The sequence below is a fragment of the Phyllopteryx taeniolatus genome, chromosome 10 (genome assembly GCF_024500385.1).
Source record: "Phyllopteryx taeniolatus isolate TA_2022b chromosome 10, UOR_Ptae_1.2, whole genome shotgun sequence".
NCBI classification, from domain to species: domain Eukaryota; kingdom Metazoa; phylum Chordata; class Actinopteri; order Syngnathiformes; family Syngnathidae; genus Phyllopteryx; species Phyllopteryx taeniolatus.
Window position 1 is genome coordinate 24,527,688 of NC_084511.1, and position 14,627 is coordinate 24,542,314.

General features: G+C 39.1%; 1 protein-coding gene across 3 annotated transcripts in view; it reads right to left on the minus strand.

Moving 5' to 3' along the window:
- The window catches only part of slit3 (slit homolog 3 (Drosophila)), a 235,356-nt gene that overhangs the window by 107,799 nt on the left and 112,930 nt on the right, over positions 1 to 14,627 (minus strand). For all 3 annotated transcript variants that reach the window (XM_061787697.1, XM_061787696.1, XM_061787695.1), the window contains exon 5: positions 10,882 to 10,953. In XM_061787697.1, coding sequence (XP_061643681.1) covers positions 10,882 to 10,953 — 72 coding nt within the window. The remainder of the gene's footprint in view (positions 1 to 10,881; positions 10,954 to 14,627) is intronic.

The following is a 14,627-nucleotide window of genomic DNA, read 5'->3' on the forward strand; positions in this document are numbered from 1 at the left end:
TTTAGTCAGCTCTTCTTGTCCATTTGCCTGCTCTTCACCTTCACCTTTTTCCTCCTCCCACTCTCTGGAGCAAGTGTGCGACAAAAGAAGCTCTCGCCTTATCGGCAGGTCGTCAGGGCAACAGGTGGACTGGCTTTTCACACAGGATGGAGGGTATTTTATGATATTTGGGACAAGTCAGGCTAACAAAAGCGGTCATCTGGGGATTATCATTTAATTTTTGAAGATTGGTCTTCTTTGAGCATCTTATGTAGGATTGCTAATATATTTTTGGTTTGTTTTTCTTCTATTAAAGGGTAAATTACATCAATGTTTTACAACGTTTATTGTGCCAAATTAAAAAAAAAAGTCACAATCAACAACAAAAAAGTATATTATATATATATATATATATATACACACACACATACACTGAAATAATACTTTTGATTGGCTCTCTCTGGTTATGTGCCATTTTGCCGTGGTCTTAAACATGACATTTTTCCAAAAATGACCTTGAAGCGCCACTTTGTGGCGCAATTGGTTAGATTGTGTGAGATTTTAAAAAGGTTAGACTCATAGTTAGAACATCAACTATTGAAAAGTTTCATGTTTATAATTATGGACTGTTTTTAATGGAACATTAAACTGTTTTTTTTCATATGAGGTGATACTGTCTAAATTGTGCACGTGTCATTGGGTCAACAGGCTATCATGCTATTATGCACATGTACTAGATTGTGTTTATTTTATTTTATTTGTTTTCGTGCCTTTTGCGTGGAAGACTTTCTTCAGGTTTGTGATTGGCCCAAATAGTCTTTAATAATCTAGGAAAATTTGCCGGGATTATAGCACTTTGGTATGACACCAACAAATATGTTTCTCAGATATTTTCATTAGATTTTATTTACTTATTTTTGAACTTTAGAATTTTTGAAACCCTATCTTTTTTATTAAATATTTCTTTTGTGTTTGTACATTTTTGTTGTTGTTGCCGTCCAACAAAACATTTAAGATGTTATGAGTTTTACATTTTTAGTTTATCTGTAACACAAAAACAATAGAATATTTTTCCCTCTTTTAGTTTGGGGGAGGACTACAGTAGAAAATGAAAAACTGAACATTAAAATTTGCAAGCTGAACAAAGACAATATACATGTTGGTGTGAAGATGGGATGTGAATTCAAAGAGTTATATGCTTTGCAAATCAATTTAAAGCTGTACTAACGGCAAAACACCACATCAAATGAACTAATCTCTGTACATTATATAGATATAAAAATACTACTACTTGGCTTGGTTGTCCATTAGTAGGATTATACAAATGCAAACCTTGAAGAATGTTTGCCGCATGTGCCAAGCATCTGCTGAACATATTTAAAAAAAACAACAACATTGTGTTTTCAATGGCTTTGGTGGAGGTACACGCTCAACTTTTAGCGTGCGCATCAGGGCCATAAAAAGATTTGATTTACAGCAAAGTACATTTTTCACATACAGTCCGTCCATCCACTCGCCAGCTGCTGGCGGTTAACACTTGCCGATTCACTTTGGACCCAGATGGAAACTTAAAAGAATACAAATTGGTGCCTTCAGGCTAAGATTGGACTTGCAACATTTGCATCCCTGCAGCGTTAGCACCGAATGTGTACGTGTAATGCATCGTGTGGGGTAGTGTCACGTAAAACAGTGTTGTGTATTATTGCACGTCACGTGACTACTAGTACAGTATAATTTAATGCATTGTACTGTTCAGTATTTTTTTTTTTACATGCATACAGTAAATGTATGATGACTGTGGTTGCTGATTCTCTCAATGTGTAAAGTGCCTTGCAAAAAAATCCCATAGAGCCCGATGGGGCGAGTAGGGAGGTTGCTCCAGCACAGTGATTTTCTTCTCGGCCAGGAATTGTCCGATGCGCGGGTCTTTGTGAGCAGCTCGTTGTCATGGTGAAGCAGCCATGAGTTGTCCTGGCAAAAACTCTCGCAGGAACTCTTTGCCGACGTGCTGGATGATTGTATGTCCCTGTGGCAAGAGCTCGCATTGGACGATGCGTGTTACGTCGAAGAATGCGATCGACACGACTTCAACTTCGGATTTCTATTGTCTTGCTTTGGCTACGTCCGACTCTTCCACCGAAGGCTCTGGCGTTCGGTCTTTGGGTCGTACCCGAAGATTCGTGACTCATCACCAGTCATAACTCTCCCTGCCAAGTCTGGTCTCATCATCGCTCAATCTGCCATGCTTGACAACCTAACCCTGGATATGGATAAGATAAAAAGTTTAATGGCTGTAGAGAGTTGAAGTCACATTGATTTACTCTAGGGCAATTATGTTGACGGGGAAAACTTGAACTAGAAGTTAGGGAAGAGTGCGCTGCCCGTACTTTTCATCCACTGGATCTTTTGGTCCAATCTAGAGTATCTACAGTATGCGCTTGCAAGTCGGGTTACGTTTTGGGGGTGATGAGGACAAAGCTCTCCTCATGATCCTCTCAAGATGCGGATCACCTACGGAGAAACAGGAGGACTAACAAAATCTTATCAGGACAGCGGCAGAGCGTCTTCCTCATGTCGCCGACGCGTGGGATCACACGGCTCTCCAGAAACCTCACGTCGGCATTTTCTCCGGGAAACGACGAGCAAGTTGAAGATTCGCGTCAGAGGCCACGTTCCTCCTCCTGCATCCTCACTGATGGAAAAAGCTTTCATCATCTGCGATATGATTGAATTCCTCTGACAACTTTGTTCAGCAAGCACCCTGATTAGTAGCGACATGATTGCTATCAGTTCGCAATGAGATGCTTCTTTGTGGAGGACTGTGCGTGTGCGTGTGTGTGTGTGTGTTGCATGTTTGTCACAGAGCAAAGACCGGGGGACCAAAATTTAATATCTTTCCATATAATTAGTGTCTTTAATCATGTCTATGACGAAGGCTATTGGCAGACTGATTCAGTCCTTCCCTTAGCTACCATCTGGCATACACACACACTAACACACACACACGTCCGCAGAATCTTGCTACTCCATCTGCAACCGCCGCAGACTGATTTAGGACTGTTTGCATTGCCCATCTATGATAAATGGGAGCAACTTTAATGCAGAGCAAAAATGGAAGTTGTTATAGTTATTCAGGGAGCCCACTTTGATTATAATAAAGTATGATTTATGATTCACGCTATTAATTAAATTCTATTAATTAGTAGGAAATTGACTTTGTTTACTTGGCAATCGTTAGACTGAAATTCCATCACAGGATTTCAATTGTTGGGCAGCACATCGGTCGAGTGGTTTGCACATCATGTTAAGTCCATTGAAGACTGAATTGCCCATACTGTAGGTGTGAATGTGAAGGGTTGCGAAGATCGTTCCCCAAAATCAGCTGGCTCACCAGGGACCCTAATGAGGGGAGGCGGTATAGAAAATGGATACATGGATAGTTCGAGTGTCCAAATCCAAAGTGCTACAAAAGCCAAAGAAAGAGCATTAATCCATTGATCCTCGGAACAGGCAAGCAAGTTGCTTCTTCATGTGGGAGCAGAGCCCAGAGTATGGGAGGGGGGGGGGGGGGGGGGGGGGGGGGGGGAAATATAAATGTAATTGAAATATGATACCTGCCAACGGGATTGCAGTGAAAGTGAACAGTTGCGACCTACCCAATGCAAGCCTGACGTCATTGAAATGTGCTCATCGAGAACATGTTCACACAAAATTGCTGGGACCGTTAAACTTTCAGTATGAAAAAGCGAATTCGGTTTGAAATTCCTCGTTCTTGTTCAAAATGGTGAGACTGAAAAAAATCATTTAAGAACTTCATATGTGGGGTGCCCTTTTTCTCATTTATATGTGGTCAAATAAAATAAAAAAAACTGTACATGTAATTCAAAGAATGTAAAATCCGATTAGCTCTTCAGTGTAAATCCCAGCTATGGGATCGAGTCTCAAGTAAATCTCAAGTCTTAACTTTCAAGTCTTCTGCAAATCCCAAGTCATTTTGTCTCGCACAAGTCAAGACACAGGTTACCTCAAGTCCAGTCTAGTGATAAATCATATATAATAATAACAACGCAGTTTCCTGTAGTTGCAGTATTTGGTCTTCATAAAGAGAGAAGCCCAGTTAGCTAAAATAATCATATTCATCTAACCTTTATGTATGTGCAACACATCTTGCCTCAACTCAAGTCCTGAGTCTTTAACTCCCGAGTCTCAAGTCTTTTTGTTCTTTATTTTTATTTTTTTGTCAAGTCATCCAAACGGTGGGTGGCTGGAGTCGACTCGTCCCCATCTCTGATAAATCGTACGATCTGGTGAATTAAGAGTTATGTCGTTGACATTGGAGCAGTTTTACCAAAACAGAACAACCTTCAGTATCAGCTTCCATTGTTTTAATTTTCCCATCATAAAAGTTCGTGGATAACTCATCCAGTAGCAGGGAAGGTGCACTGAAAGATCCATGTGACGAGTTCAAGCGTAAAAGTTGACGTCCGTTTTTGAATAAAAATAATATCTTTGAGTTGTCTGGTTTTTCAATGAAATGACATCAATGACCTCTTTGAAAAACATTTTCCAATCAACTGATTTTTTTTCCTAATTAGCCTCTTAATTGCCTAATTTATATTAACTAAGAAGACCCTAAATAAAAGTTCAATTATTATTATTTTTTTTTTAAAAAGACGTCTGCTTGTCCATTTCACATATATTTTTTTAAAATCATGCACAAGACTTTTCTCCAGGAAAGTGATATTTAAAATGTCATTGTCATCCGCTCATTTCACATTTCAGACTCCATGAACTTCCAGCTAATGCAGACATTGTTGCGTCGGAGCTCTGCGGGCCGGTCCCCTCCCCCGCCACCTGCTAAGTCAGCACTTGCCTCTCAGGCCAAACGAGCCTCATCTGCAATAAAATCATCGCTGTGCACCCGCGCGAACAGCGGATGGGTTTAAAGCGGAGGCCAATGCAAAGTGCGTCAGTACCACACTGCAAGAAGCACGACCAAACGGCTATAAGCCTTGATAAGACTTTTTTTTTTTTGGGCTGTGATTTTAACTGCTTGGGGCTTTAATGCGGTCACAGGAGCTATTGGCTTGCAAATAATGGGACTGCTTTTTCTAGTGTTACACACAACGAGGAACATGTGAAGTGATTCTGGATGGCGGTATCTTTTTACAACTCAAAACGAAGAGAATGAACAGTGGAGCGAGACAGTCAAACTCACGTTTCACTCGGGCATTGTCGCCAAACTACAGAAGTTGTGGAAACTCGCAAAATGAAACGTCCCATCGAGCACAGTGGGACTCCTAAAACTGAACACAATTCCGAATAGAAAATGGCTTCAGACTAGCTATAGTATGTCTAGAGCAGTGGCTAGAACATACATGTACATTGGAACATTCTCACTTATTTTTGTGGGGGAGAAAGCACAGTAAAGTGTTGCTTTTGAACAACAAAAGGAGCACTTCATGAAAAATGTTGGGGATGCATTTTTCCTCAAAATGACAAACTTGGCATTTCATGGGCATTGGATTTCAAATTTAGTGCTAATTATGTATATTTTATGTTGTTTTGTACAAAATATCCCATATTTTCCCCTTGACATTTTGCAAAAACAACAAAAGGAGCACTATACAACAGCCCAGGTGAGAAAGTTGTGCGTTTGTGTGCGCATTCCCCTCTAAGGCGCCGTGTTCATAAGTCAAACAAACGGCCGTCCTGCACTGCATTGTGGGTAGGGGAGCGTGAAGTGTGCAGGAAGAGATAGCCCACGGTAATGTGAAGGAGGAGAAAAGTAAATAAGAACAGCCGACAGTTGTATTGTTTGAAGAAATGCCATATTGTGTTGTGGTTATGCAGCCAAATGGTGCGCTTGTACTGTAATGTCGAGCATGGGTGAACACAGCGCAGGGGGGAATGAATTAAATGTGATCCAATGACAACAACAACAAAAAATTACACATCAGGAAGAAGAGGCAGGCAAATGGAAAACAAGGAACGCTATGACAGCAAGATGGTGCACAAGATAGCGTGTGTGTGTGTGTGTGTGTGTGTGTGTGTGTGTGTACTGATGTGTAATGTGAGGTATATGAAACACTGGCAGCTTATCCGATGTGCCCATGACTGTATGCCTCTCGATTGGAGTGGCTGCTGTTGTCAAATACCTTTGGTTCATCTCGGTCACCTACACAAGGAGCATCATACACGGTATTCTAGTCTAAAATTCAATAATAATAATAATAAATCATCATCATCAAGCTATTTTTACATAAATACACAGATGTCTTGGGTTACGAGTTCGCAAAGCACCCCTACCTCAAATCATCTTACCCCATTGAAATGAATGGAAATGCCAATAATCCGTTCCAGTCCCACTCCTCGCCACAAAAAATAAATAAAAATAAAATAAAAACAAAACTGTTTGTAATTTTAATTATTTATTTTTTTTAATAAGGGAGACCACAGACCATAATACTGTATTTTATAAAAACATACAGTCATGACTGAGTATTTGGCACGTTTTCGCTTCAATTCAAGACATTGAAGTTGTAACAAATTATGTTAATTAGCCCCGAACAAGCCGGCACGGTGAGTGACTGATTAGCACATCCACCTCACAGTCTGGGGAGCGGGGTTCAAATCCCGGCCCCACTTGTATGGAGTTTCCATGTTCTCCCTGTGCCTGGGTGGGTTTTCTCCATGCACTCCGGTTTCCTCCCATATCCCAAAAACATGTGTGGTAGGTTGATTGAAGACTTTTAATTGCCCGTAGGTGTGAATGTGAGGGCGGCAAAGCATTGAAAAGATAGATGGAAGATAATCAGTGAAATCTTGTCCTGAGATCAGTCACATTAAGAGTGATGAATAGAAAACTGTTTGAGATTAGCCAAGTTTAGAGCGCCGAATAGAACAGCGTTTGAGATCAGTCACATCTAGAGTGCCGATGAAAAAAACAGTTTGAGATTAGCCACGTCTAGAGCACCGACTAAAAAATTGTGATTAAAAAAAAAATACTATTTTGAAACCCTTGATCTAAATTGCTGCACGTCACACATCTCCTTAGTTTCACAAACATATCTGCCAGGTCGTTGGCAGCTCCACAACAAAGCAGTCGATTTGAGACGGGTCAAAAGGGTCGAAGAGCAGTAAACAGAATCAAATGGGAACATAGCCATTGGGCAGCAGGATGGAGGCAAAACGAGAGAGAGAGCGAGAGTATACGTATTAACGGGAAAGAAGTGGCGGCCAGCGCAACCCACAGCCAGAAACAAAGTGAGAAAGAGACACGGGAGAAAATCAATGCAGTGTCCACCAGGGACAGAATGTCATGGATGTTTTTTTTTCTCCTTCCACTCCTCCCCATTCGCTGGTGTAATGGAGGACTGGAGCCTTTTTTATGGCCGGAGTCACCTTGTCTAATCGAGGGATGGCGGGATGGAGGGAGAATCCTAACGAAGCAGAATTTAAGGGGCGTGAAGGGATGGCAGAATGAGATGCAAGATGATAGAAAAAGAAAGAAATGTACAAAAGGGACATAAGATTTTTTTTTACAGATCAAGTCATTTTAATGGGCAGCGAGACTCTTAAAGCATCAATAGGGGTGATGCACATACTTGATTGGCACCTTTACATTGCTGAGATGCAAAATGGATGTTCAATAATACAAAGGTGACATGCAGTCTTACAGTCAGTTTGCATTTGAAGTAATACGCTGTGAAGACTTTTAGGGGTACTTGGAAAAGTCCCCCCCCCCCCAAGTCAAGAATTTATAGCAGTCTTGGGGAAAGACGGCACATGCGGCGGGGATGCACATGAACTCCTCCATGTCGTCGCGATGGAGCTTTTATACATCTTAATAATCCTAAGAGAGCTGATGCTTTATAGGCCATCGTAAATCTTCATTTGAACACAGTTAAGATACTGATAATAAGCAGATGGACGCCTACATTCTGTTTGAACGTCACTCTAACACAGCGCTCGCGTCCTTTTGTGATGACACCACAAGATAGAATTCTACATTGAACAAATAAAACTAATGAGGACGTGTCTTACGTCAGGTAAAAAAAAAAAAAAAAAAAAAAAAAGACTGCGCACAATGACATTTACGTCTTTGCTCTGACAAATACAATGATGATTTATTCACCAGCATACTACCATCCATTCTTATTTACATCCCTTCATCCTGTTTAAATTGATCAATATTCTGTGTATTTTATATACATGCATATATATTGCCTCACAAGCCAAGGTCACATTTCTTGCATGGGCTTGTAAGATCACAGCATCATCAACCGTGTCATTTGCGTACAGCTGGATGACAATCTACTCTTTCATATGCAGAAATAAATTCAATTGCAAATGAAATGAGGACTTCATTTGTAAAAACACATTTTGGGAACAATATTAAAACAACGCAAAGATCTAAACTCGCCTATATAGACTTGGTAGTGCGCTCTCTTTCTAGACCAGTGACAGTGTTTCGTAAGAGATCATCATTATAATTTTATCCGAAAATTATTATTTACTGCGAATAATGTATCTTTATCTATATATGCCAGCAGCAATGTACATTGACAGGCATAACAATGAAATGCTCTTCCATTGCCACCACACATTATTTTTATTTCAGTACATTTTCTGACATTTTTGTTTGGTGGTGTGCCAAATACAGCAATGAAGAAAAGAAGGAAAGGGGGGGGGGGGGGGGGGGGGAACGCTGAATACCTTGCCTTCATATCAAACATCCAATGTTTGTGAAGCAGGATATTCTGCAATGACGGGAACCAAAATTTAATTACGGAATACTATTTGAGGGGCATAGGGACCGAGCCTGACTGCGAATAGCGAAAATATGTAAATAATTGACGCCCTGGCACAAACAAAAAACAGAGCGGGAGTTTCAGTGACTAAGCGAATGCATTGCATCAAAAACACACAAATAAGCAATACTTTAACAGTATAACGGGGGACAGGCTCAAAAATAAATAAATATTCTCAAATTTGCAAATGCCGAACCGCAAATACCATAGTTTCTCGTGTTTAATATGCACCTCCAAAGTTGACCTCAAAGTTCTGGATAACGTTTCTACCCATGTATAATGTGCACCATTGATTTGCTGCTACCCATATCTGTATTTTTTATTTTTATTTTTTTAAATAATTATTCTGCTCTCTGTCCATGTGCTGGCTTATCTTTTTTTTTTTCATCAATTATCAGAAGTTATAAATGCTCAATGATGGTATAACATTTTAATTAATACTACTGTTGCTAATACGTAGTACAATCTTGGTACATACCAATAAACAATTTAACAGTCACACTGTTTAACATACCGATAAAAACAACAACAAAACAATGGTGCAGTCTATCCACTACATTACACATACACGTGATGTAGATGACTAGGCAGGCTACTTAAATATAAATGACGATAAATAGACATTAGATGATCTTCCAGACCTTTGCTTCAAGAAATGTTCTTGATCTGGACCTTTTAAAATTTTACTGGAATACCCCTGTCTTATTGGAATGAAAATGTACACCTTTTTCATAACCTCTAGATGACGGTATATATTTATAAAATGTGAACAAACAATTCTTTGCTTGCATTCCCAAAATCACATCTTTGTGAAGCTGGATTTTCTGCAATGACGGCGACTGAGACAAAATTATAGTCGACTTGACATAAGTAAGACACTTCGAGTTTCATTGTCTCCCATTACCCCAAGATGGTAATGATAAATAGAAAAAAAGCACAGCCGCCAGCTAATTATAACTACATTCAGCGTAATGGTCAGTTGTATTTTTAATCATTTGTTTTTATTTTTTTTTATGGCGGACACACATACACGCGCACATATTCCAATACCCCTCTCTGCATTAGGTGTGATCGATCAGTTGTTATTGATTTGTGGCATGGATCGGGCAGCGTATCGATCAGGCTATTGGTGATTAGACTGTCATGAATAAAAGACAAGAGGCTATTGTTTTTTTTTTTTTTTTTTAATTTATTTTATTTATTTATTTTTTTTAACGCAAGGACCAAAATATCTTGAGATGAGGAACACAAGAGGAGACAAGAAGAATACCAAAAAGGTGATTAAGAAAGAGTTGATGGCCAATATTGTTGATAATGAACAAAAAACAATGCAGAGCTGGAAAATGTGTTGAAAAGCATTCACATATGCAACACACGGATGTTACCTGATGATTGGGAGAATGCACAGAATCTGTTATTCGTATACGGTATACTGTACGGTATTTATTGTGGGAAATGTTAGGTAGCTGAATGCACAGATTTATTGGTTTAGTTTTGACTATTAAGAATGTTTTTAAAAATGAGATGCGTGATTTACATCTGTAAGAAGTCAAAATATTTGTACTTAAGTCAAGATGGTGTTTAAAGATAGCTTTTTTTGTTATACAAACATCAGTGGTTAATGTATTTTACACACAGCCTGCAAAAATGTTACTTATAACATTGCATGAACAGTTAGAAAAGGATTTATCGTAGTAAAGGTTTGACTGTAAAATGGATTATTTGCATTTCCATTATTTTCCAGGGGGCAACAAATGCGCCAAAACAGATAATGTTGAACCTCAGATGTTTCATTGTACCTTTATGATGTTCGACATCATCGTTCTTGTCATAAAGAGCTGTTTATAGAAGCTATATAGAAATATTTAATCCCCAAAATCAATGTACCATTCAGTTGGAGTGAAAATATTTGCGTTGCATTAAAAACACACTCGACCCATTTTCCACACGCTGAGAATGTCACATTTGATGTCAGCATACATCAAGCTATAAAGTCGCCAGTGTTTGTCCTGGCGCGCCCGTCCACTGGTGGGTTTTGTGAAATAATAAAAATGACATGGCGGGAAGTGTAGGGAATATTTGCGCTTACAGGTTCTTGACGTTGGTGATTCCTCTGAAGGCTTTCCTCGGCACCGCCTGGATCTGGTTCTCGCTCAGGTCTCTTGGGGGTGGGGGGGGGGGTGGGGGGGGGGGGGGGGCGAGAAAAAGAGAGAGATAAAGGGTATAAGATCCAATGATGAACAAAACCACAAGCAGTTGGCGACACAAAGCCAACAGAACCAAGTAACAGATGGATGGTATGACATTTATGATTACATGCAAATAGCCTCAAAGACCAAAGAATCGATTGGAATTGATCCTGGCGTATGTGTGTGTGATATTCTTGGTTTAAAACACACACAACACACATTCCACCGCCATTTTTTCAAGCCCTCACTGATTTTTATATCCCACATTGACTCTGGCTCCACGTGTCAGACTTATGACGTGTAACTATATGAGCCAGAACATATGCGACATGAAGCAACGGGCGGCCGTTAAATGCTTCACGGTGACGCCAGTGAGACAAAAAAAAGGGAAAAAGAAATACATTAAATGAGCTGATTGGCATACTACTGTAGTCAGACCTCAGGAAATGTATTTTTGACAGTCTCAGATATTTGGTTCCCCTATAAAAAGTAAGAACCAGTGGTTGTTCCTGGCATGTGCGACGTGCGGCCACACAGGGCGGCATTGGCATCCCAGAATGAAAGTGTACAGCATAACCGCTAGATGGCAGCATTCATTTATAAAATGTGAAAGTCTTTTTCATTTTCTCCTACACCTATGTATAATGTGCACGATTGACTTTTGCCAATTTTAGGGGGGGGGGAAATCGCATTATACACGATAAATTACGGTATTTGTGCATTATTATGTTCCGCCCATTTAAAAAAAAATTTTTTAATTTGTGCATAATAAGATTTTTATTGTTTTTATTGTATTTGTTGCCTGAACTCTATTATTTGCTGCTGTTGTATTGATTTTGAGGTACTATATATCTATATGTCCCTTCTAAATGCTCTCCAAGTCATCATTTTCCACCTATTGGTTTTAAAGCAGATCTGTATGAAATGTATACGTACTGTATGCTAGCACGTTATGTGACGTGGGATAAAAATCAAACTTCACATAAACTCCATTCCAATCCAATGATTCAGATGGGACTCTAAATCTTGGAAAAACACTTCAGGTACCCATAGAAAAATCTGGTAATTCAACGCTTTTAGCCCTAAACAATAATTAGAACACATTAGAAGACTTGACTTAAAAAATTCACAGCCTTTGCCATGAAGTTAAAATGGAACTGTACCGTTTCCACTGCTTATCCTTGAGATGTTTTTACAACTTAATTGTAGTTCACATAAAATGAATTGATTGGACATGATTTGGAAAGGCACACTCCTGTCTATATGAGAGCACAAACCAAGCGGACACTGACAGTAGTACTACTAATCCAAGCAAGAGCTGTCAGTTCCGCACGTTCACAGTTCCCCATGGAGAAGGTTGAAACCTTTGGTAGTTTTGATTTTAAAAAAAATAAATAAATAAAACATTTTTCTCTCACCTTCTCCTCTTCACTGTGATAAGTCTGCTGTATTTTCCCCAACAAGTTTGTTTTTCCATTTACTATACTCTTCCTGAATCAAGTCTGCACATGTACAGTCTGACGATGGGCTAGTGCATTGCATAAGAAGGGAAGCAGAGCACAAAGCAGTCAATGTTGTCAGTATTAATAATCTTTTATTTACATTTGTTTTAAATCTTTTTTAAAAAAATTGTCATTTTGTTGTGTGTAGAAAACAACAATTCCATTTTGAAATAAGGTTGAAAATGTGGAAATATTGAAGCACTGACTATTTTACGGCTGCACTGAGTGAGTCTGGAAAGTATTCACAGTGCTTCACTTTTAGAGACTTTTAGAATTTTGTGTGGGGAAAAAAATATTGAATAAATTTTGGAGTAAATCCATTTTAATCATGCATGTAAAATAAAGGGGATACATTATGGCATGTATTTTGTTTCATGGCTTGTATACAAATAGTTCATTCTCTGGAGCGGATGCCCACCAATCAAGTGTGAAATGAAACAACCAAGTAAATCTTTGCTTTACTTTGGAGTCAGCCAGTCCTCCCTCAAGCGTCTCTAGGTTCTTCAAAATGCTACTGCATGCCTCTTAACTGGAACACATAAGAGGGAGCATCAAACTCTTATTCTGGCCTCCATCCACTGGCTGCCTCACAGCATGAGACTTGAGGACTTATTTTAGTGACTTATTTGGTTTTGTTTTAATTGTCTTACTGTATTTTGTTATTTTTTAATCCATGTTGTGCTCAATTGTCTTTGATTTTTATGTACCTGTATGTATAGCACTTTGTTTCAGCTGCGGTCGTGCTCTTAAAACTATGTAATTTTGAGTTGTGTATTCCTCCATTACTACAACTGGCCTACTGCATGTTAATGGCGGAGCTGGGATAGAATTAGGTACAACAAATTGAGTTTTTTGTTTCGTTTTTCATGGTTTTGGATGTTTCCCTCTGTGACTGCTTCTTTTTTTGACACTTCCCACTTGGCTGATGAGTGAAACGAATGTGCGGTGCATCAACGTCTGTAATGTGTCGGTCCCTACGCGCTTGCGCTGCATGTTTGCGTGAGTGCAGGCGGCATGAATGAGGTTTGACAAGACGGAATTGAATCGTGTTGTTTTAATGCCTGAATATACAGTTCATATTCATTCTATTTGTTTTTTTACTTGAGTGATTTACAGTGAGGCGGTTTTCTCTCTTCTTCTGCCTGACATTTGGACAGAGAAACATGCATTCCGTGGTCTGTCGCTTTCTATTATCAGTCACAGGGATTGTTTATCTGCTTTGCTAACTATACGTACATATCTATCATGGTTGTTGTTTTTTCTGACATTTGCATCCCTCTGTGGAACAAAATACAATCACGAGAAAGAAACAGGCATCAGTTGCTGCTCGTAGGATTTCCACGTATAATAATTAAAAGCTTTGTTTTTAATCCATCATGTTTTGTATTTTCAAGAGTAGATTAAGTGTCAAAGGAAATAATGATCAGATGGTGTGTTCTTTTAATGACACTAATAACAGAAGGCACTTTATCTTCAATCAAAATAATCGAATGATAACATACTACTACCACAGCCACTACTACGACACTACGACTACTACTAATAGATTCATAAAACCGTTTTCGTGTGTAAATCACATCTAATACCACACCTTCAAACTCTCAGGATGTATATTTTGCTCTGCCAAAATCTCAAGTAATTTTAAAAGTTAGCAGATGCCTGGTACTGTAGCCGCTACAGTACGCTGCTATCTGATCTGCTATCTGTTTGATTTCAATGTGCAATGCCAAGAACTCTATTGATTTCAACATGTGCTCATATAGTTATTGCAGAGAAGAATGCAACGCCTTTTCAACCCAATATCCTTCAAATGTTCAGATTGCATGGCACCGTGCCGGGTACCCTATCGATTCTGAATGATGGATGATCCGAGATTGCCGAGGCCTAGAAAACTCTCTTTTGGGGACGCAGACATTTTCCAAACTGCAACTTTCAAACAACAGCAGCAGCAACAAACTAATAAGTAGAGATGCACCGATCTGACTTTTTTTCCCGAAACCAAACGATTACAATTACATTTGAATGCATACAGAGTACCTATACTTGATAATGCCATTATGTCTTGCAATTTTGATGAAAACGTCTTTCATTTTAATAAAATGAAAAATAAAAAATAAAATACAAACAAAAATAATAAAAAACTA